This window comes from Talpa occidentalis, unplaced genomic scaffold (assembly GCF_014898055.3).
Source record: "Talpa occidentalis isolate TD23 unplaced genomic scaffold, MPIMG_talOcc4v2.1 talOcc4.3, whole genome shotgun sequence".
NCBI lineage: Eukaryota > Metazoa > Chordata > Mammalia > Eulipotyphla > Talpidae > Talpa > Talpa occidentalis.
In genome coordinates, this window is record NW_023603184.1 from 120,247,530 (window position 1) to 120,271,582 (window position 24,053).

Sequence of the window (24,053 nt, forward strand, 5' to 3'; positions counted from 1 at the left end):
TGGGTTCTAACCACCTGACTATACTGATGAGTGATGAGGTCACAAAGTTGGTAAACGGAGGCCTTAGTAGATACCCTCTCCTATAGGGAGTTTGGATTAAGGTCTGTTTTATTCACTAGGACATACTTCACAGTGTGATTTCTTTATTCTGAAACAAAGGAACACATTTTCAAATAGTTTCTATTGTGGCTTCATTTAGACATTGTGTTTCTTCTAGGAAGGGGGCACTCGTTGAAAAATAAGTCTAGGTTTAGTTGATTTTATTGTTTTTAATTGGTGATGCCTCCAAGAAAAAGGAAATCTCCTGAGAGGCCTGCATCTTCAAAATTCCTTGAAAGCTGGAGACCCCATGTAAACAATGTAAAGGAAAGAACATCAGTTGGTTTGCCCAGTGTTATCCCAAACTCTACAAGACGTGTGACCTTTGCACCTACTTTGCCTTCTATGAAATCGTCTCAGGAGATAGGAGACTCTAGAATATCTCTAAAGACTCTTTTGAATGCTATTAAAACCATGGAGGGAAGACTAGAAGGAAAAATAGACATTCTTGCCTCAAGACCATTAATAAATGATCCACCAAATCTTAAACGGGATTCGGTAAGTGAGACCACAAATAAAATTTTAAGGACATTTTATTTATACAATGAGGAAAAGTGTAAGAATTCAGAAAAATGATGTTTGGATGCATGAGTAAGAAGGAAAATTTTTCTTCACAAATAGGAAAAACGGATAGTGTACATGGATATATCAGTTTTGACAATAATCATTGAGAGCATGTAAATCTGATTTTGATTTGATAAGGCTCTAGTTTAAATTCAAAATATCTACCTTGATTGGTAAATTGTTTGGATAAAGCCTGATTTTAAAATAGATATACATTATTAGAAACCAGAAAGAAAACTTAGAACATCCATCTTTGCTTGCTATTCAAAAGTAGAAGTTACTAGATTGTCTAGAGTACACTGTTCTTTAAACACTTTTTGTCAAGTTCTGTAGTAGTTTATTTTAAAACAGTGTGTACTTTTCTGGAAAAAAATCCAGTAGGTTTTCAGAAATTTGGTTGCCTTTGTACTATTCTTGGATTTTTAGAAAATTTCAAGTATTTTTTTTTTTTTTAGATTTTATCTATTTTTGCATAGAACTGAGTGCAGGCCAGAAGTGCCAGCATTCACCAGGGACAGAGTGGGGAACAGAACAGGGAGATACTCTGAAATATTCTGAAATTGCTGAGGGGAGCAGCGGGCGAGACAGGAAAGGTCTGTTGAGCTATGTGGGTTAGCTCCCTGGCCGGGTATCAAACTCAGGCTGTCAATGGTGGGCCTTCAGAGGTAGCATGGAAACTTAACCCATAGGCCACCAAGGTAACCCAAAATTTCAAGTATTTCAAATGTTACAGGTTAAAAGTATTAAGGAAGTGTAATAATGTGAGAAATATGGGAAGAAAGGCCTTTGTTGCTATTGGGAGTGTAAAATGGTATAATTTCACCCCATAATTGTACTTTCAGGACTTTTCCTACAGATATACTAGCTTGTACATATGACATACTTACTGAAGTGTTCTTTATTAGTAGCAAAAGACTAGCAGCAACCATCAATAAGAGTGGCTTAAAAAATTATATTAGAAATGGATAGTTTCTAATAATGCTTAAAAATATATATCTAAATATAAAAGTAAGTTAAAACAATCAAGGTTCAGAAAACCCGTATTACTATTTGTTGTCTTTATCCCTGTACCCTTTTTGGACACAAAGTCCCCATTATCTGTAGTTTTGCTTTCTGCAGTTTCAGTTACCCATATCAACTGGGACCCAAAAATACTGTGTACAATAAGATAATTTGAAAGCAAATTCATTCATGTAACTATTTCACATAACTCTTTATAGTATAATTGTTGTAACAATACTGTTAATATCTTACTGTGCCTAATTTAAAATCAAACTTTATCATAGGTATGTATGTATGTATGTAGAAGGAAAAACAGCATATATGGATAGGGTTCACTACTATCTGATTTCAAACATTCTTTAGGATTCTAGAACCTATCCTCTACAAATAAGTGGGGATTACTGTATGTATATGCATTCACTTGACATGCTTAGAATATCTCTAAGATGAATCAATGAGTTGGCTGAGATATTTCACTTTTCCCTTTTTGAACATTTCATTTTCAGCAAAAGAGAAAATAAAGGATGGTCTTTTAAACAAGTAATGCTGGAACAATTAGATATCTACACAGAAAACCAAACAAAACCCTTGGAGCTATGCCATAGACCATATAAAATATTAATTCAAAATGGTTAAAACTAAAACTTCAGAAATACATGTGATCTTAGATTATATACAAAGATTTCTTAGATTTGATCCAATTTGATAAATTAACAGTTTAAGAGATAAGCTACAGTCTGGGAGAAAATACTTGCAAATCATGTATCTGACAAATCTTATCTCCAGAATATTATTAAAAATTCTCAAAAATCCCTTAGAGGAAAACAATGAAATATAAAATGAATGAGAAAAGTATTCATATAGAATAACTAAAAAAGCTAGATTTTATTTCTAATAGTGGATCACCATATTTAAACATTTTAAGTTTTTTTCTAAATTACTGTTTATTTACTGTGTTTTGGAAAGTCACTTATTTCTTTTTTTCTAAGGTGAAATCCATTCTTGAAAAGAATGAAGAGGCGCTCTCACAAACAGTGAAGTGTCGAGATGCAGCCCTGAAAGAAAGCCAAAAGTTGAAAGAGGACCTGGAGGCTTTGGAGGACAGGGAGAGCAAGAAGGCAAGGCATCAATACTTTCTGAAAGTCTGTTACTGAGATGAGGTGCTTATGAAATCTTTCACAAGGCATATTTCTTCATTTCCCTTACTTTCAGCAGGAAAGAATGAGGATTGGTCAGAGGAGGGTTTCCCTCCCTAAAGACAATTTTAGAAAAACTTCCGATATTTTTTTAACTTCCTGTCTTAATCAAATTTTAATTTTTTCTTTTTAAAACACATCTGACCTAGATAATACTATCCTCCTACTGATGTGATAACTGCTATGATTTCATGTTAAAACACTAAATGCTTTTTACTTAATAGCGTGTATGCTTAGTGGGAAGAGACATCATATCCCAAACTACTTGACAAGCAGGTACTAAGATTTTGCCTTCTAAAGAGAGCTGTGAGTTACATCATTCTTCAGGAGCTTACACATCTTCATAATGACTTTTTCTTCAGATAAATTCTGATTTCAGATATGGTCCCCTTTCCTGCCCCCATCATAACAGAGCAAGGTCAGAGGAGGTCAGCCTAGAATCACCTCTAGGCCCAAGAAATTGTTGATTCCAAAATCTCCAGTTACTATAAATGCTGTGACATGACCATAGTTAGGAAGCAGTGTTTTATTCATAGGATCTGAGGCCTAGCTTTCATTTTCTCAAAGTCACAGTAATTTAAGAAGCAAAATATACTTTATTTTTCTGAGCATTCTACCATGATCTGGCTTCCATACTCTTCAGGAGTAATGGTACTCAACAAGATAATAACCAGAATGGATTCTTATTTTCTATTAGGTGGGAAATTTTCAGCGTCAATTGGCAGAGGCCAAAGAAGACAATTGCAAAGTTACAATTATGTTGGAGAATGTGCTGGCTTCTCACAGTAAAATGCAAGGAGCCTTGGAAAAAGTGCAAATAGAGCTTGGGCGGAGGGATTCAGAGATTGCAGGCCTCAAGAAAGAAAGGTACCTGAGATTACTTGTATTTTTTTTTTCTGCTACTTTGTAGTAGGAAGCAGTATGCAGAAAGGAAAAGATGTCACTGAGAAAATGGTGTTTAAAGAACTAGCAAGTTAGGGGAAAATGTGGTATTATAAGATTTCCAAAAATTCCTGTATTTTGTAGTGATGTGAAGGAGCATGCATTCTAGAAATTATATATTTACCCTTGCTATTTCCTACATCATTTAAACCTGCCCTTGGGTCTACAGAATAGTAATCATCAAGATAATTGAAGTTCAGTGCCCACTTTGATTTTAATTAATTGGTCCAATTATTTCTATATTAATAATTGGAGATGAGTCATTCTGAGAACTACTTCTAGCCATTTTTTTTAATATAAGAAAGTCGTCCTTTTAGGTTAATGAACAAATGGTTTGAATTTAATAAGACCTCTAAAATATAGTGTATATATTGGTGCCATATTGCTTCTGTATGTTATGGGAGAACAAGTTACTTTTTTTATACATTATCTCAAAAGTTTGGAATGGTATTAAAAATAAAGCTCACCATCCACAATAAAATTCTAGATAGCTGTTGTATTTACAAGAAGAAATCTCAACAGCAGGCCAGTCCATATAGAGGTAACATATTTTGTATAAGAATTTTTTAATTATATAACAGTAGACTTCTATAACCTGCAGAATAACATTTGATGAATTTGTCAGTCTGTTCAGTGCCTTAATATCAAAACACTTTCTCATCCTGAGTAATTTGCTCATGTTCACAACAGGTAGGATTTAACCCTGCTATTATAGGCATACCTAAGGTATGAGTTTAAAGCCTAATCTTAACTACAAAACTCCCTTATTTAGCATAGCTAAATATCAACTATAATAATATAATTATCAACTATAATAATTAATTGGCAATTTGAGCTCTTATTGCACAGATATGCCATGTGTTACTTTCCTGTTTACCTGCTATTAATCAGAATTGTATTTGTACTGCTATTGTAAATAACCCTGTGCTTACAACCTTTGTATCAAAATTTGTCCCTACTTTGGACAATGACCTTATTGCCAATTTTTTTTTTTAAGTAGGAAATACAGAAACACAGAAAACTGGCAAGTAGCAATTGCATACAAAAGTAGTATTAAAATACAATAGAGTCTAAGGAGCATTTGAAAGTAGAGCTCATGGTATTAAATGTCAGCAGGCGGAATTGGAAAATAAGTGAGGCTGTCACAGAAAAGCGAGCTTATTACTAAAGTTAGGTTTTGTGGGAATCAACAGGTCATATTAGCAGCCTCACCAATAATGTGATCAGATCTGTAATCAAATTTTTTAAAAACAGAATTGTATACATATGTATAGTACATAATACCAATTTTGTTGTTTGATAGTGACAGTAAATACTCTTTTACAGTAGGCCAGGAGGATACCTATATTATATAAAGATGGATGCAAAATAGTCAAGACTTCTTTACTTATTAGTGATATAGATTATAAAATTGCAAGCCCATAAGTTAGTCATTAGTTTTCACTGATAGCCAAATGTATTAAACTGAGTCATAGATGAGACAGGTTTTTAATCTCAAGAACGTTAGTTTTTTAACCTGGAGCTAAGACTACTAGTTGTTAGCAAATAACTCTCAGATCCACATAGTCATTCTTTCTATGTGCTTGCCATTTTTAGGGCTCTGAATCAACAGAGAGTGCAGAAACTAGAAGCAGAAGTGGACCAGTGGCAGGCCAGAATGCTTGTTGTGGATTCCCAGCACAGTAGTGAGGTAGAAGCCAGTTTTATAGATGAAAATGTTGATATTTGGTTTATTGTACTATCACTGTTTTGAAAAAATGAAGCAAAACAATCAAGTTTTCTTTTCATTCAAGTGTGAGTTTTGGACATTGGGCCTATTAATCACTTATTGGCAAACCAGGAACACAATTATATGGTCTACGTTCCTTTCATTTCTTAATTCAAGTGACTGCAGGTGTTGTAAGGGCTTAGAACTTCACTTAGAGAGAAGTAGCTAGAGGGGCCTCCCCAGTGGCTCAGCGGTTGAGCTCTGGGTTGCGAGGCTGCCCGCAGCCCGGGTTCAATTCCCGGCTGCCGGGTTCAATTCCCGGCTGCCGGGTTCAATTCCCGGCTGCCGGGTTCAATTCCCGGCTGCCGGGTTCAATTCCCGGCAATTCCCGGCTGCGGGTTCAATTCCCGGCTGCCGGGTTCAATTCCCGGCTGCCGGGTTCAATTCCCGGCTGCCGGGTTCAATTCCCGGCTGCCGGGTTCAATTCCCGGCTGCCGGGTTCAATTCCCGGCTGCCGGGTTCAATTCCCGGCCCCGGGTTCAATTCCCGGCCCCAGGTGCCCAGACCCCTCCCTCCGCTCCCCCCAGCAGCTTACCTGTCAGTCTGCCTGCTCTGTTCCTCGCTCTGACTCTGGTGAATTCTCTCACCCTCCCGCGCCTCTGACTGTATCCAGTGCTTGTGTAGATAAATGGATAAATCTTTTTTTTTTTTTTTAAGTAGCTAGAGTCAGCCCACTATTAGTAAGGACACTTGCACTTGCAAGGAAATCCATGTGATATGCATATACATAAAACACGTGGATATTTCATAGATAAGGATTAACAACTGTTTGTTATACACTTTTCTAGAAAAACCTCATTTAAGGTGTAACACCAGAATATTCTAGGAAGGAGAATCTAACTAGTTTTTTAAATTACAATAAATTAAGTTGGCTCTATTTTCCAAAGTTCTCAGTGACCAATGAAGCATAGCCTTCTAAGAGTCTCCTACGCATTATTTTAAGTTGTCAAATATTTCAGGAAACTTACATCCTGTTTCCCACTAATTATTGTTCTAACAACACTTGACACAGTGTAAGAAGTGAACATGCAATATCATCAATTACTTTCATCTGTTACAGTGGAATTAAAAACACTTTTCTTTCAGATGGAGCCTCTACAAAATGCTCTTGATGTAGCTAGAGAAGACAATAGGAAATTGGCTATGAGTCTGGAGCAAGCTCTCCAGACAAATCATCATCTGCAAACAAAACTTGATCATGTTCAAGAGAAATTGGAAAACAAAGAATTTGAAAGACAAAATTTGGAAACCTTCAAGTAAGGGCAACATTAGCACATTGAATTTAGGAAAGAGCCTCTAGGACAGTAAGCTGGCTTGCTCACATACACCAGAGAACACAGTTCTCTCACTGTGAGCTAGTACTCCCAGCAGAGGCATGTTAAGAACCATGCATAGCTGAGCAACAGCAGATTCTAGGTGACCCAGGTATGCTCATTTAGATGGCCTTTGTAGCTCTTCCTTTATCCTGTGTCAACCTTCTGTACATGAAGTTAAAACAATTTTTAAAGAATACTGATTGGCAGGAACACCCTCATTTTTCTGTCAAGGCTACCAACAGCTGTTTCCTTTAAAAGCATGATTTGGAAAAGGCATAACAGTAACTGAGATGGGAGACTCCATCTAAGCAGTTTTGACCAGAGCTTAGGTTAAATCCATGAGTTCAGGAGAAGCCACTAAGGTTTTATCTAAAACTGCGTATGCGTAAATTTGATTTAGATAATAACAGTTCATGAAAACTTATGCACATAGGTCTTTATTCCTTTCAGTTAGTTAACATGTTACTATAAGAGAATGTGTTCCACTCTTTTGGTTTCATTTCTTTATATTGAGTAACTGGTTTTTCCCTTCTATTAATACAGTAAGGTTCACCTTGTAACAGATCTGTTTCTAGTTTATAAATCACACACCTTTTGAGATAGTTGCACATTGCCCTCCATATCTTTCTTACCTCCAAAGGTAATTTATTGTATCTTCTTCAAAATAGAGAACAGATGGCTGAGGAATCCAAAATAGAAGCAGAATTGCATGCTGAACGCATAGAAAGTCTAAAAAAACAGTTTCAAACTGAAAGAGAAGCTGTGAAGAAAGCAGCACAACGGGAAGTGACTGAGGTATGGAGTCAAGGGACCAAAAAAACTGTAGGAGAATGTCTTTTAAGAGAATGTAACCAGCTAGCAGATTTCAGAGAATGACTAGTTGTTCTTTGGTTTTTCTAATTCCCCTTTGACAAGCAGGACAGATACAACTGAGCCATCTCTGCATTATTTGTAAATTTGACACACCAAAAAAGTTTGACATATGATTACCTGGCCAGCAAAGGAATGCTTTGATCAGAGCACATCCATTGGAGACATAACTGAGTAGGACAGAGGAATAAGGAGATTGCCATCTGATTAACAGATATCAAATCATTTGTCCCATCAATTCACTTAACACATGAAATGTTTGCTAAATGCTCTTGTTAATTGTGACAAAGTAGAGAAAACTCAGAATCTTTCTTGGACAGCTAGAAACTATTTTAAGGCTGCTTGGGTAATAGAAGAAGGGAAGTGCAAAGAAAATACAGGATTAAGACCAGCAAGCTGGGGTATTTTATGTGAAAGAATTAACAAAACTTAGTTACATAAATGAGTAAATGAAAAGAATTTGCCTCTCTCTATCAGAGCAGATGACCTTGACTACCAGAATGATGGATGTGATATGTTAGGAAAAAGTGGAGCACTGTAGGTGTCTGAGAAGGGGTGCTATAATATAAGCATACTTTTAGGATGGTTAATTTGACAGCAGTAGAGAATAGCAAGCATAAACAGGAATTAGAACAGTTTTAGGTCATTAGATGATACAATTAAGTCAAAAGACCATTTTAGAAAAATCTATAAAGGTGTTATTATGAGCAAGAAGGATGGAGGAATTAAAATAATCCCAGGATTTGTAAGGGGTAGATGGTCTGTCATTATTTTTGTAGTACTTTGTAAATTGAAAATCACTATAGAAATACAAAAGATGTGGTAAAAATTAAATTCCGTGGGAAACAAAATACTGAAATTTGTTAACGTTTCATCAGAAATAGTTAATAAGTATCTCAATAAGAAGTATAACAATGGTGTGGGCTTGAGGGCAGGAGGTGTTTAAAGAGTTTTATGCCTCTTACTAGCAATGTGTTAATTTGCTATGTATGCAAATAACTTCTGAGTCTCAATTTCCTCAGTCACAAAACAAAAATCATCACAACTATTTTCCAGGTTTAAGGTTTAAATTGGAAAACAAAGTGACAGTTGTCAGGGGTAGTCAGTTTTAGACAAAGTTGTGATTGAGGTAATGGTGGAATATCTAACAAGAAGTTAGGTGGGTATTAATAAAGATCAACACTGACAGGAAGAGAAAGGGTATAAATAATTTTGACTTCACCTTCCTCTCAGATGCCTCTTTGTTCTACAATTATTTAAGTAAGCACTATGCTGTTTTCCCACTGAAAATACAAGGCAATACCATAAAAACACAGTCAATGAGTCAATAACTGACAAGTATTTATATAAGCTGCCATATAATTTTTCACTTCTGATGTTTCAAGTGACATAAGTGAAATACTAAAACATGGTAATAATTACTGAGAGCACTACATTCTTTATCTTATGTGAATTCTATACACATACTTTCCAGTGATGTGGTTTAGGGAAGTTAATTATCCCATCTCATTTGACTAGTAAGTTGCATAGCCAGGATTTGAAAATAGCTCTATATCACTTCAAAGCCATGCCTTAAAAAAACAAATGCTGGGGCCTCCCCGGTGGCGCAGCAGTTGAGCGCTGAGTTGCGAAGCTGCCCGCAGCCTCTACAGCGCTGGTTCGATCCCCGGCTGCTCCCCGGCCACCAGAGGAGGGTCCCACATGGCGCGCAGACCTCTCCTGCCGCCTGCTGCTCCCCTCAGCAGTGTACTTCGGTCCTCTGCCTGCTCTGTTCCCTGCTCTGACTCTGGTGAATTCTGTCACCCTCCCATGCTTCTGACTGTACCCAGTGCTTGTATAAATAAATAAATCTAAAAAAAAGAACTCAGAAATATTAAAAAAAAAAACAAATGCTGAACATATATTCTTAATCTGTCTGTTGCTCCACAGTCATAGTATTATAATCTCCCTTCCCTCTTTTTTAAAAGAAAGTCCTAAGGAGAATAACAAGTAGGGGGAAAAAATTAAAAAGCGTTCTAATTTTTCATTGCATTCCATAGCTGAAGAAAGCCCTTGATGAAGCCAACTTCAGATCAGTGGAGGTGTCCCGGACCAACCGAGAACTGCGGCAGAAAGTTACAGAGCTAGAAAAGACACTGGACAGTAACAAGGAGAAAATAAAGAATCAAAAGGCTCAAATTAAGCTCCACCTGTCAGCCAAGGCAAATAATGTGCAGAATATAGAAAGAATGAAGGTAGTATGAGAAACACTAAGATTTTCCCTTATTTCCTGATAAGGATCCAAGCAGGCAGGGCCCAGGGAAGATGGTTTCAGAGCACTAGTTGGATTATGTATTCTCTGGGAATTACAGCTATAACTAGGAAGTACACAGATTGCCTTGGGGGAGCAACTTTTTCCAGCAGAAATTCTGCTGTGTAAATGTTTTGAAACTTGCATTCTCGGGATCAGTGGACCACGTGGAAGGAGAACCAAGCAGGACTGATAAATCACTATGGGTCTCATGGGATTCTTTTTGTTATCCCTTAGGCAAAAAGAGTAAGTGAGTCTTTCTACTGATTATCTTATTTTCTTTCCAGCAAATAGAAACAGAATTGAGACAAATGGAGCTAATTAAGGATCAATATCAGAAAAAAAACTATGAACAGGTAGATGATTTCCATAAACTATCTTTACCAATCACATTAAATCCTTGACTTGGTCAGGTTCACCAACTATCTACCTCTTTGCGTCCTACCAGTCATTGAGTATTCAGAAATTTGTATTGGAAATGTCTAACCTGCAGCAAGAGATGCAGCTGTTGGCCAAGAGCCAATATGATACCTCAGCACGGAATAAACAGCAAGAACTGCGACTAGAGACAGAGCGGAAAATAAGGCAGGAACTAGAGACTCGGTGCCAGGTAAAAGATTTCTTAAGATTCATCTCAAAGATTAAGTTCTTCATCTTAGTCCTTAAAATCATAGCCTCTAGGAAGATACTTACAGATTTGAATAAGGCACATATTCTGTTGCCAACTTAATAAAAATGATAAGAATAGCTAAAATTCACAGACAAAATAATTGCATAAAACTTTTGAACGTAATTTCAGAAACTTTATGCTGCTTGGGTCTTCCCTGTAAAAGACCTACCTATTGCTATTGTAGGACTTTGAGCTATTTCCAACCTAATAAAAAGCATAACATAATATTACTGAAAAGGGACTTCATGATATCATCGACCTCTTAACAGAGTGCTTGCTATAAAAAGTATCCCTCCCGTTCTGGAAAGAGATGTTAATTACTTTTTCTCATGAAAATCGTTACATATCCTGTAAATTAAATATACTAAAAACAAAAATTTTATCTTGTATTTGGTAGTTCCTGAAGCTATAAAGTATCCTATCATTATTGTCAAATTTGGTTTCCCATTCATTACAACATGAAGTTTTTGTAGAAATATTTGTGTCATGTTTTCAGGAATTAGAAGAAACTATCAGACACTTGAGGAAATGTAAAGAAGTAACAGAGAATAAACTGAAAGAGGCCAGTGCAGAATCAGAACAGGTAAGCCAGACCCATGGATATAGACACATTTCCTCAAAGCAAGAACCAGTAACTTAATAAATTTTTAAATTGCAGTTCTTTGTGATTCTGATTGAAAGCAGCAATATAGATGGCAGGAAAATCCTGAACTCACAGCACACCAAAACAGGCAGGAAAGGAACTCAGCCTGGAGTTTCTCCCTGAGAAGTGAAAGATTTTGAACCCTGTATGATCCACCCCCCAACTCTTTTCACCTGAGACAACCCACCAAAATATGTAGCTTTAAAATGCAACAGGACTTGCACCCCTCAGACTTACTCACCTCAGGACCCAATACAGCCAATTGAGAGGTTTGTCAACTATGTGGAAAGAGGTTCATTTATCTTAAAACATTAGCATGAAGGGCTGACCTCTGATTTAACATGTATCTCGGGGCTGTTGGGCACCATCTTCATATACTCCCCCAGAGGATGGTTGTCATAATCATTTTGGTACCCTGGTTTTCATGGTTTCCACCCAGTGGATTCCCCTTCATCACCTGACTTTGGAGGCCAGGAGGACTTGTGTCCCTGGGTTCCACAAGACTATAAAAATCAGAAAAATTTTGGCAATGCACAGACTGAAACACACATCCAGTCTTCGTGAGAAAGTGTCCTATTTGCTTCTCAGCTTTCAGGATTGGTATTTTGGAGCCTACAGAGCACCTTCCCTCTACATCATAAGCAGCTTGTAAACTACTCTGGAGCATCAATTTTGCAACCTTGTCCCAAGGCTCACCCTTGTTATCCCACAATATTTTTCCACACTTTGAAAACCAGACTCTCAGAAAATAGTTTTAAATCAGTGTGTATCTAGGCATCTGACTGAGATCTTCCAGTCTTGGCACACATTCAACTAGGGGGAGCTACTAGAAATAAAGGCTGCTTAGATAATCACAAAGACTAAAAAAAATGAGCTCGCACAGGAGTGAAAGTAAGTTTCAACTCTTCTAGTCATTGATTCTTCTAATGCACAGAAGCCAATACACAGGTAGTCAAACAAAATGAAAATGAAAAGAAAGGAGTATGTTTCAAGATAAAATATCAGGTTAAAAACTGAATGCAGTTTACCTGATAAAGAGTTTATCTCTGTGTGTGTGAGAAAAAGTACTATAGTGATAGAACTGAAAAATATTGTAACAACTTAAAAATATACTAGCGGGTGTAACAAAAGAATAAATGAAGCAGAAGAAAAGATGAGGACAGTGGAACTCACCCAATGAAAGCAAAAAAAAAAGTGAAACTAATGTTTGTGGACTAATATTTACCTTTAAAGGGACCCCAGAAGAAAAAGTAAAAGAAATGATGGCTTAGAGCATCTCTAAATCTGGAAGATGAATAAAATGACCCCAAAGAGAACCAAAAAAGACACTTTATAGTTAAAATGTCAAAAGGTAAAGACAGGAAAATAGTAAGCACCAAAGGACTACCTCTTACGTGAGGAAGTCCCCATAAGGACTAACAGCAGACTTTTTAGGACAAGGGAGTGGCATGATATATTCAAAGTGCTGAACTTCCAAGAATACCCAGCAAAGTTACTCAAATTGGAAAGTTCATCTGGTCTAGTGTCATTTAACAGATTTATATGGAACATTCTATCCAAAAGCAACATTATATACATTTTTCTGTAATGCACATTCTCTAGGATGGGTCTCAAGTTAGGTCACAAAACAAGTCTTAATCACTTTAAAAAGATTATAATCATCCACAATGGCATGAAACTAGATATAACAAATTTACAAATATGTGGAGATTAAACAACATGCTAGTGAATAACCAATGGGTCAGTGAAGAAATCAAAAGAGTTTTTAAAAAATACCAACATTTATGAGATGCAAGCAAAGTGCTAAAGAAGGAAGTTTTTATAACTACATGCATCAAGAAGAAAAATTTCAACCTATCACTATATACAGGGAAGGAAATAAAGAGCATAGTGAAAAAGAGATTAAAAAGACACTAGGAATGACAAATGAAACTAAGGGATGGTGACATGGGGCATTCCTTGCTTCACTCTAACACACAAGAGGAGCAAGTAACAACTATTCAATAACAGAACACCTCTGAGAATCCTGCAGCACAATGGAGAGGCTAAAGCACTCCCTGCCCCTCAGAAACCAACACAAAATAGAAAGGGGCACCAGGGAGATTCAAGCTTCTGCATGAAAGGTAGTTGGAGAGGGATGTGCAGAGTGGTAGTATGGTGGCATTAGATTGCACGATCATTAGCCCAACCAAAGGGCCTGGGGGAGAGTAGAATAGAAGTGGTGTGTAGGACCAGACTCTTGACACAGGTGAAACTTAAAGGAGAGGAGCTCCACCATGGGCCAGGAGGAGAACAGAAACTTCTCTATCCCACACTCCTCCCCCACCCTTGGGATCTGTTTTAGTTTTGTGAAGTATACCAACAGGCAACAGCCAAGTCTCAGATCTGGCAACGCAAATAGGAGGGATAACAATGGTGCCACAGATACAAACCAGGCCTCTCCCAGTACATCCACAATAGTAGCACTTCCCCATTTCACAGCAGCAGCTCACCCACCATCCCCTGCTTGCCTGTGGCACATACAGCAGAAACCAAAAAAGGAGAAATATATAAATCAAAAGCACCATCTATTGGAAAAGAGAAAGATAGTCATTAATCTACCACAGCAACTTAAACCTTAAAAAGCAAGGAATAAAAGATGGTAGAGAAGCAAAATGGGCAGATATACCACGAGGCAACTTGAGACTACAAGGTAATACAAGAGAACTTCAGAAAACAAACACAAAGACATGGGTGCTAATCATCTACTGGCTAGGGAATTTAAAAATGCTGTCATGAAGAACCTCAGAGACATGAAAACTCAGAAAAGTAATTCAGTCATCTCATGAAGAAGGACCCCATTCAGGATATGAAAGCTATGGAAATAAACTTAGTAGGTCTGAGGATAATAAAAATAAGTGAGGAATTCCCAAACCTAGGAAAGAAACTGAATATATAAGTCTGAGAAGCTGACAGAACATCTGGTTATCTAAATACAAACAGATGTACATTAAGACAGTGACTATAAAAAGTCTAAGACAAAAAATATTAAAGGCAGCTAGGAAAGAAAGGCATGTAACATTAAATTGCTCCAATCAGGCTATCATTAAACTTCTATGTAGAAACTATAAGCCAAGAGAATGTGGAGCGTCATATTCAAAATAATGACAAAAATTTCAGTATCCCGAAAAAATTCTTAGATACAAGAAATGAAGTCTTTCCTAAACAAAAGCTGAAGAATTCACTGCCAGCAGACTCCTTTAAAAGAAATGTTGAGGGCCTCCCCGGTGGCGCAGCGGTTGAGCACTGGGTTGCAAAGCAGCCCGCAGCCTCTGCAGCGTTGGTTTGATCCCCGGCTGCTCCCAGGCCACTGGAGGAGGGTCCCACATGGCGCGTAGACCTCTCCTGCCGCCCGCTGCTCCCCTCAGCAGTGTACTTCGGTCCTTCTGCCTGCTCTGCTCCCCGCTCTGATGAATTCTCTCACCCTCTCGCGCTTCTGACTGTACCCAGTGCTTGTATGAATAAATAAATCTTAAAAAAATTATTAAAAATAAATAAATGTTGAAAAGTGATCGTTTAACTAAAAAAATTAAAGTGAACAGGCAATAAATCGAATCAGAAAACAAGGTAAAATGACAGTGGCAACCAAGCCCCTTTATGTCAATAATCACCCTAAATTTAAATGAACTGAGGTCACCAATCAAAAGTTACAGACAGCTGATAGGATTAAAAGTCAAAACCCAAATACATACTACCCAGAGAAACTTCTTTAAGCTATAAGAACAAACACAGGCTCAAAGGGACAGAAGATGATACTCCAAGCAATAGAACTACTATAGTTATATCAATGTTAACCTGGGTGTGAATGAGTAAGATGTCAAAGAGCTCTTTCCAATCCTGCAACCTCTATTCATGGTGTAAGTGCCCTTACACCATGGTGTATGTTTATCATACACCATGGTGTATGTTTATCATTGTTTCTCTTTCACAATGTATTTTTACTCTTCCTTTTCTAAATATGTTTAGATGTACAAATACCATTGCATTAAATTGTGTACAGTATTCAGTATAGTAACATGTACAAGCTTATAGCAATAGTTAATATAGCAATAGTCTAGAAGATAGAGCCAATTTATTAGTTATACCATCTAGGTTTGTGTAAGTAAACTCTCTTATGTTCACACAACAATGAAAGTGCCTAGAAACATATTTCTTAGATGGTATTCTGGCCATTAAGTTATACATGACTATACCAATAAGGAGTTTGTGTCAGTAATCAAAAACCTCCCAAAAAAAACAAAAGTTCAGGGCCAGATGGCTTCACTGCTGAATTCTACCTAATAGTTAAAGGAGCTTTAACACAATTCCTCAAAGCTCCCAAAAATAGAAGAGGGAATACATCCAAACTCATAGTACAAGTCTATCATTATATTGATACCAAAACCCAACAAGAATGCCACAAGAAAACTACAAGCCAACATTCCCTGATCAACACAGATGTATATACTAGCCAACCAACTTCAACTGTATGTTAAAACAGTCATACATCATTGTCAAGTGGGACTTATGCCAAGGATGCAAGGATTTTTGAACATTCACAAATCAATATGATACAACACATTAGCAAAATGAAGGATGCACACTTATATGATCATCTGAATAGATGCAGAAAAAGTTCACAAAATTTAATATCCATTTATGATAAAAACTCAACAAAATGGGAATATACATCAACATTGTAAAATTAATGTATGACAAGTCTACAGCTAACATCTTACTTAGAGGTGAAAGGCTGAAAACTTTTCCTTCAAGATCAGAAACAAGACAAGGGCACTCCTGGGGCAGCAATAGCAGCACAGGCCCCCAGTAAGACTACTGGACAAGGGCAGGGAGAGGAGGCACACCCCGAGGAGGCAACACAGACCCTGATAAACTCCCCAAATGAGTTTGGAGGTGGAGCCATCCGGTCAGAAGCCTCACTAACAGCAGAAAGCCCTGAAAGCAAATAATGGAAGACCAAAAAAAAAAAAAAAAAGTGGCAAGTTGATTCTGCAGGGGAATACACCATCACAGAAAGAGACTAAATCTCCAGAACCCAATCACAAAGACACTGAAGATCTGTTCTTCCTATCAGGTACAGAATTACAAATTGCCTTGATAGAGAAAGTCAACAAAATGAAAGAAAACAGAAATCTAAAATATATACAACTAAGAAAAACAAATGAATGCCCTGAGAAATAAAGTTAATGAACAGAAGATTGAAAATGAAGGTTTAGTAACAAAATAACAGGGCCTCCCCAGTGGCTCAGTGGTTGAGCGCTGGGTTGCGAGCCTGCCTGCAGCCTCTGCAGCGCTGGTTCAATCCTCGGCCTCCGGCGAGGGTCCCACATGGTACGCAGACCTCTCCTGCCGTCCGCTCAGCAGTGTACTTCGATCCTTTTGCCTGTTCTGCTCTCCCCTCTGGCTCTGGTGAATTCTCTCACCCTCCCGTGCTTCTGACTGTACCCAGTGCTTGCATAAATAAATAAATATTTAAAAAAAACTTTAGAAAAAAAAGAAAAAAAAGAACTCAACTTAATTTCTCACCCAAAGCAACTAGAAAAATAACAAAACCAAAAGCCCATAGACAAAGGAAATAAAAGGAAATAAACAGAAATTAAACATCCTAAAAGAGCAATGAAACCAAAAGCTCATTCTTTGTAAAATCTTTGTAAACCAAACCCAGTAATGCATTTAGAAGGATTATACAGCATGACTAAGTGGGATTTATACCAAGAACTAAAGGATGGTTCAGTATCCAAAAATAAATCAACATAATTCACCATGTCAGTAAAAGGAAAGATAAAAACCATATGATCATATCAGTAGATGCTGAGAAAGTATTTGATAAGATTCAACAGCCATTTATGATGAGAACACTTGAAAAACTGGTGAAAAAGGAAACATTGCCACATAATAAAGATCTTATGACAAACATAGCTAACATCATTCCCAATGGCAAAAATAATTTTTTCCACTAGGATGTGGTAAAAGACAAGTATGCCCACTTTCACACTACTGTTCAACATAGTATTTTACATCTAAGCTTGAGCAATTAGGCAGGAAAGGGACATAAAAGGAATCCAGATTGGTAAACAATCATTATTTGCAAATGGCATCATAATGTACAAAGAAAACCCTAAGGACTCCACTGAAAAACTAATTGAAACAATCAGTTCAAATAGTGGCAGGTTACACAATCAATACACAAAAATCAGTTGCCTTCCAATATGCAAAAGTGAGTTAGAAGAGGAAGAAATTAAGAAAGCAATCCCAGGGCCTCCCCGGTGGCGCAGCAGTTGAGCGCTGGGTTGCGAAGCTGCTCGCAGCCTCTGCAGCACCGGTTCGTGCCTGGCTGCTCCCCGGCCACCGGAGGAGGGTCCCACATGGCGCGCAGACCTCTCCTGTCACCCTCTGCTCCCCTCAGCAGTGTACTTCATCCGTCCGTCTGCCTGCTCTGCTCCCCGCTCTGTCTCAGTGAATTCTCTCACCCTCCCGCACTTCTGACTGTACATAGTGCTTGTATAAACAAACAAACAAACAAATAAATAAATAAATCTTTAAAAAAAAGAAAGCAATCCCATTTACAATTTCACCTCCCCCCAAAATTAAATAATCTAGGAATAAACAAAGGAGGTAAAGGACCTGTATAAAGGAAAGCTATTCCCTGCTCATGAACTGGAAGAATTAACATTGTCTAAATTTCCATCCTACCCAAAGTAATGGACAGATTCAACACAATCCCTATCAAAGTTTCAATGTCATTTGAAGAATTAGACCAAAAATACTGAAATTCATATGTAAACACATAAGGATAGCAAAAGCAATCCTGACAAGAAACAGTAAGAATGGCAGTATCACACTTCCAGACTTCAAACTGTACTACAAAGATATAATAATCAAACAGTATAATGCTGAAACAAAAATAGACACAAAGACCAAAGGGACAGAATTAAGAAATAAACCCATAGCTATTATATAGATTGTTAAATCTATGACAAAGGGACGTCGAATATACACTGGGGCAATGAAAGCCTCTTTAATAAGTGTTAGGAAAATTGTACAGCCACATACAAATGACTGAAACCAGATCAGTATCTCACACCATAACAAAATTGACTCAAAATGGGTAAAAGACTTTAATGTGAGACCTGAAACCCTAAAATACATAGACAAAAATGTAGGCAAAACACTCCATGACAAAGACTTCAGAGATGTCTTTGTGGATTCATTACTAGTAGCAAGGAAAACAAGAAAGAATATAAACAATTGGGACTACTACAGCAGATTAAAAAACTTCTGTAGAGCAAAAGAAACTATCTCAAAAAAGACACTCTGGTTAATGGGAGAAAATATTTGCACACCATATATCTCACAAGGGGCTACTATCCAATATCTGCAAAGAATTCATACAACTCAACAAAAAGAAAACAATCCAGTTGAAAAGTGAGAACAGCTCTATGTCTTCATAGAGTTCACCAACAGGTATGAGAAAGAGACAGATTACCACAGGTACATGAAAAAATGTTCATCATCACTTACATCTGGGTAAATGCAAATCAAAATTACAGTGAGATACCACCTCACACTAGTGACAATGGCCCATATCAAAAAGACCAAAACCAACAAGTGCTGGCAAGGATGTAGAGAAAAAGGAAAATGCTTACTCTGTTGGTGGTAATAGAATGATCCAGCTCCTGTGAAAACAGTAGGGGTTTCATATCACCCAGCAATTAAATGCCCATGTATCTCCCTGAAGAACACAAACATTAATTCTATGGGAAATAGGCACTTCCCTGTTTATTGCAGCACTAGTTACAATATCCAAGCTATGGCAACAACCTAAGTGCTCAAATAAGGATCAGTGAATCAAGAAGATGTGGTATATATATACAAGGTAGGATACTACTCAACTATCTTAAAAGCTCTTGCCATTTGTGGAAATATGAGAAGAGCTAGAGGGGATTATGTTAAGTAAGCAAAACAAGTCAGAAAAAGAAAGACAAATAGCCAATGGTGTCACTCATATGTGGGATAAAGGGAAACCGAACAGAGTCTGATCAAGCAAGCCAAGAAAGAACTAACCCTAAAAAACTGACTCTAGAACTGAGGCTACCGAAGGGGAAAGGGTGAGAGCAAGATGGGGAAGAAGCACAATGGACTATGGTGATAAAATATTAGTGTCCTGGTAGTGGGTGAGGTATGCTAACAACGCCTGATGGGGGAGAGCCCATACTTCGTACTACACAAACATAAATCAATGTTACTGCATTTAAAATAATTTAAGAATGCAATTGAAATAAAATATATATCATTTGGGCCTCCCCGGTGGCGCAGTGGTTGAGCACTGGGTTGCGAAGCTGCCCGCGGCCTCTGCGGTGCCGGTTCGATCCCCGGCTGCTCCCCGGCCAGCGGAGGAGGGTCCCGCATGGCGCGCAGACCTCTCCTGCCGCCCGCTGCTCCCCTCAGCAGTGTACTTCGGTCCTTCTGCCTGCTCTGCTCCCCGCTCTGGCTCTGGTGAATTCTCTCACCCTCCCGCGCTTCTGACTGTACCCAGTGCATGTATAAACAAAACAAACAAACAAACAAACAAATAAAACATGCCTCCATAAAAAAAAAAAAATTAAAAAAAAAATATATATCATTTGCTCTTCATCAAAAAAGAATAAAATACCTGGGAATAAATATAATCAAGGAGGTGAAAGACCTATATACTGAAAACTTTAATGAAAGAAATTGAAAATGACATAAGAGAAGGTATTCTATGTTCATGGATTGGAAGAATTAATATTGTTAGCATGTGTCTACTCCCAAAACAATCTATAGAACCAGTGCAATATCTTTCAAGCTTCCATGGTATATTTCCCAGAAATACAGCAAACAATCTTAAAAATCTGCATGGAACCACGAGAGAATCTGCATAGCCTAAGCTTTCTTGGGAAAGATTAAAATGGGGGGCCACACACTGATTTCACATTATATTTCAAAGTTATAGTATCAAAACATCATGGTATTTAGCATAACACATTTCTGGAGGACCAGAAATAAACACATATTTGTACGGTTACTACAATGGAAGGACTTTCCTCAATAAATGGCGGAGAAAACTAGACAGCCACATACAAGAGTGAAACTGGGAAACATACCATACGCAGGTATTAACTCAAAATGGATTTAAAACTTGAATGTAAGTCCTGAAACCATGAAACTCCTGAATGAAAACATAAATAAGTTCCTAGTTAGTCTTGATGCTAAGTTTTTTAATCTGACACCAAAGCAAAGATGACAAAAATAATCAAGTGGAATTACATCAAACCAAAAAGCTGCACAGCAAAGGAAATGAAAAAAAATGAAAAGGCAGCCTACTGACTGGGAGAAAATATTTTCAAATCATATTTGAGAAGAGATTAATAATCTAAAAAAAATGTAAACACCTCATACAACTCAATAGCAAAACCACAAACAACCTAATTGAAAAATGGGCAGAAGATATGAATAGATGTTTTTCAAAGAGGACAGAAAATGGCCAAACAGATATATTAACAATTGCCTTGAATTGATAATTATCAGGGAAATGCAAATCAAAACTATAATGACATCACATTTCAGCTCATTAGGATGATGATTATAAAAAAAAAGTAACAAATGTTGACAAGCAATTAAATGCCCATGTATCTACCTGAAGAACACAACACAATGGAGAAAAGGGAACTCTGGTACACTGTGGGAATGTATACTGCTGCAGCCACTGTGGAAAGCAGTGTGACAGTGCCTCAAAAAATTAAAAATAGAAATTCCATATGATTTGGCAATTCCATTTCTGGATATTTGCCTCAAAAAATATTAACTAGAAGGGTATATGCCACTCCCATGTTTACTGTGGCATTGTCTACAGTAGCCAAGATATGGAAACAACCTCAGTGTCCAGTGCCCATCAATAAATCAAAGGATAAATTGTGATACACACATGTACACACATACACAAACAATGAAATTTTATTCAGTCATAAAAAGGAAATGTAATCTTGTCATTTGCAACATTTATGGACCTTCTGGACATTATGCTAGCTCAGTCAGAAAAAGAAAAATGCTGTATAATCTTTCTTGTATGTGAGATCTACAATAAAAAAATGAGCTCATAAATACAGAGAACAGATTTGTGGTTACCAGAGGTAGGGTTGGCAGATGGGCACAGAGAGCTAGGAGTGAAAAGATACAAACTTTAAGTTAACAAAAGAATTCATGGGGATGTAATGCATACAGCATGGTGAATAAACTTAATACTGCATTGCATATTTCAAAGTTGCTAAGTATCTTGAAAGTTCTCACAAGAAAGAAAAATGTGCGTGGATGGCAACTGATGCTAACTAGGTTTATGGTGGTGATTTTACAATATATACATATATCCAATCATGTATGCCTCTGTCAGTTAAATACCTCAATACAAAAATAAAAAGATTCTTACCTAATGACAGATAATAGAATGGTGAAGTATTGATTAAACCTGAAGTCCAGAGCCACAAAACATGAGACCAGCATGCATATGGATTTTATTGCATTATTTTAGTCTGCCATGAACTAGTAGTAGATCTTTGTTCAATCAATAATCAGAAGTGTAAAATAGGCCCAGTTTATTTCATTTTTTATTTTTCTGTATTCTGTTATAATCTTGTCCTTTTGGAAGGCATTTAAAACTATAAATTTTTAGACCTAGAATGGATTTTGAAATTACCCTACAACCATTCCTCATTTTCCAAATAGTAGATTAAGCTTACTGTATGACAGTGAGGTCACTGTCAATTGGTCATGTGGGTTTTTAATATTAAAGTAATATACAAAAATTTGTAATTCTTTGTCGTAACTTTTGATAACATTTATATGTTCAGATAACAGCTAACCTGGAAGAAGCTCACCGCTGGTTTAAGTGCAGGTTTGATGGCCTACAACTTGAGCTGACAAAAAATCGGTTGCAGAGGCTTCCCCGGGATGGCAGGTGGTCAGACGAGGTAGGGTTTTTAGACGTGGCTGTCTTAAACAATTCTGGATTTGTTTATATTTGTATTTCTTAATACAGAATTTCTCTCTCATCCAGTTACTCTCTGGTAATATTCTGATTTCTCTACTACTTGGAAAGCCAATGAACTAATTTCTTAAAAGTTCTACCTCTCCCAAACTGTGTAGGTTAGAACCATTTATCTTGATGAATAAATGATCTTGATAAAGACCTATTAGGTCATCAAGCTCTAATGCTAGTTCTCAACAATATTTGTGTTTTTCTTTCCAACAGGACCAAGATAAAAAGCACGGTGTAATACCCGGCCAGTCTGTGCTACACCGATGGGAAAACAAGCAGAATCTTAGACTTGCATCCAAGAAACATCACTCTGAACTAGACAGAAAGTGACATCCTGGACAGAGGACCTTCCTCTTTGATAGCTGCACCACCGTGATTCCTCCAGCCCAGCAACCAGGGCTGCCCTGTTTCCACAGTTAGCAAAACATGAAGTCTGTGATGTGGGCTGAAGATTTTGGACCCTTTCATGAATTCTTTAATGTCAATACAGAACCATCCCACCTTTTTTGTTCCTTTCCCCACTTTCCACCCAATAAATTTATATTAATTTGTTGTATGATAGGAAATGCTGTTGCAAGATGATTGGCTTTTTTTTAACCAGAATAATATTTTAGGAGTACAGGTTCCCACACCACACCCACTACTGAAGTACCGTTAACCTTCCAGCAGAGTCCACTGGACCCCTTCACTATCCTTTGCTCCCCAGATGCCCAACTCCCACCTACAATAACCTCAGTTTTACAGTTTACAGGTTTGTTTTGGTTTGTTCCTGTACTTTGTTTCTTCATAGTCCATGAGTGAAATTATTTGTCTGTCTCCTTTTCCTTTATTTCACTTAGCTTTATCCCCTACAGTTCATTCATGTTTTCACAAATGCAAGATTTATTTTTCTATAGTTGAGTAATACTCCATTATGTATAAGTATCTCATTCTCTTTATGCAATCTACTTTTTTGGACACTTAGGTTGCTCCTTATCTTGCCTATTGTAAATAGTTCTGCAATAAACAGGACTGCAGATCTCCTTTCAAAAAAATGTTTGTATAGTCTTCAGATAGATGCCTAGGGCTGGAATTTCTAGATCATAATGTAGATTTTTAATATTTTTTTTAATTTATTTTTTTTAAATAATAAATTTTATTTTTATATTCCCCCATACAATTGCAAAAGCCCCATTCTGACCCCAATCCTTCCCTTCCCGCCCCCCACCCCCCAAAAAGTGTCTCTGGTTCATAGTTTTTTGTTGATTTTGATTTTCACTTTCTTATATTCATTTTCCTGGTACCTTATTTAAGTTTTCTAGATTCCTGCTATGAGTGAGACCATCCAGTATTTTTCTTTTTCTTTTTGGCTTATTTCACTGAGCATGATCCCTTCCAGCGCCATCCATGTTGCTGCAAATTGCATGTGTTTATCTTTTTTGAATGCTGAGTAATATTCCACGGTATATATGTACCACATCTTCTTGATCCAGTCATCTATTTTTGGGCATTTGGGTTGTTTCCAAAGCTTAGCTATTGTAAATAGTGCTGCTATAAACATAGGGGTGCAGGTGTTCTTTGGAATTGATGTTTCTGTGTCCTTTGGGTAAATACCTAGGAGT

At 37.3% G+C, this 24,053-nt stretch overlaps 1 protein-coding gene across 1 annotated transcript; it reads left to right on the forward strand.

Moving 5' to 3' along the window:
* The first annotated feature begins 33 nt into the window (after positions 1–33).
* LOC129144623 (coiled-coil domain-containing protein 150-like) lies at positions 34–23,039 on the forward strand. Its single transcript, XM_037523748.2, has 12 exons — positions 34–597; positions 2,655–2,783; positions 3,559–3,728; positions 5,400–5,493; positions 6,658–6,827; positions 7,556–7,682; positions 9,797–9,991; positions 10,335–10,403; positions 10,496–10,657; positions 11,214–11,300; positions 22,265–22,384; positions 22,666–23,039. Exons 1-12 carry the CDS (start codon positions 280–282, stop codon positions 22,780–22,782), a joined length of 1,758 nt encoding a protein of 585 aa, XP_037379645.1. The 5' UTR covers positions 34–279; the 3' UTR covers positions 22,783–23,039.
* Positions 23,040–24,053: the final 1,014 nt, after the last annotated feature.

What these genes read in the sequence shown, in the direction of transcription:
- LOC129144623 (XM_037523748.2), top strand. Translation starts at nt 280, where the DNA reads ATGCCTCCAAGAAAAAGGAAATCTCCTGAGAGGCCTGCATCTTCAAAA. An exon ending in CAAAATTTGGAAACCTTCAA is followed by an intron (nt 6,828 to 7,555) that starts GTAAGGGCAACA and finishes TCTTCAAAATAG; the next exon opens with AGAACAGATGGCTGAGGAAT. An exon ending in CCAGTGCAGAATCAGAACAG is followed by an intron (nt 11,301 to 22,264) that starts GTAAGCCAGACC and finishes TTATATGTTCAG; the next exon opens with ATAACAGCTAACCTGGAAGA.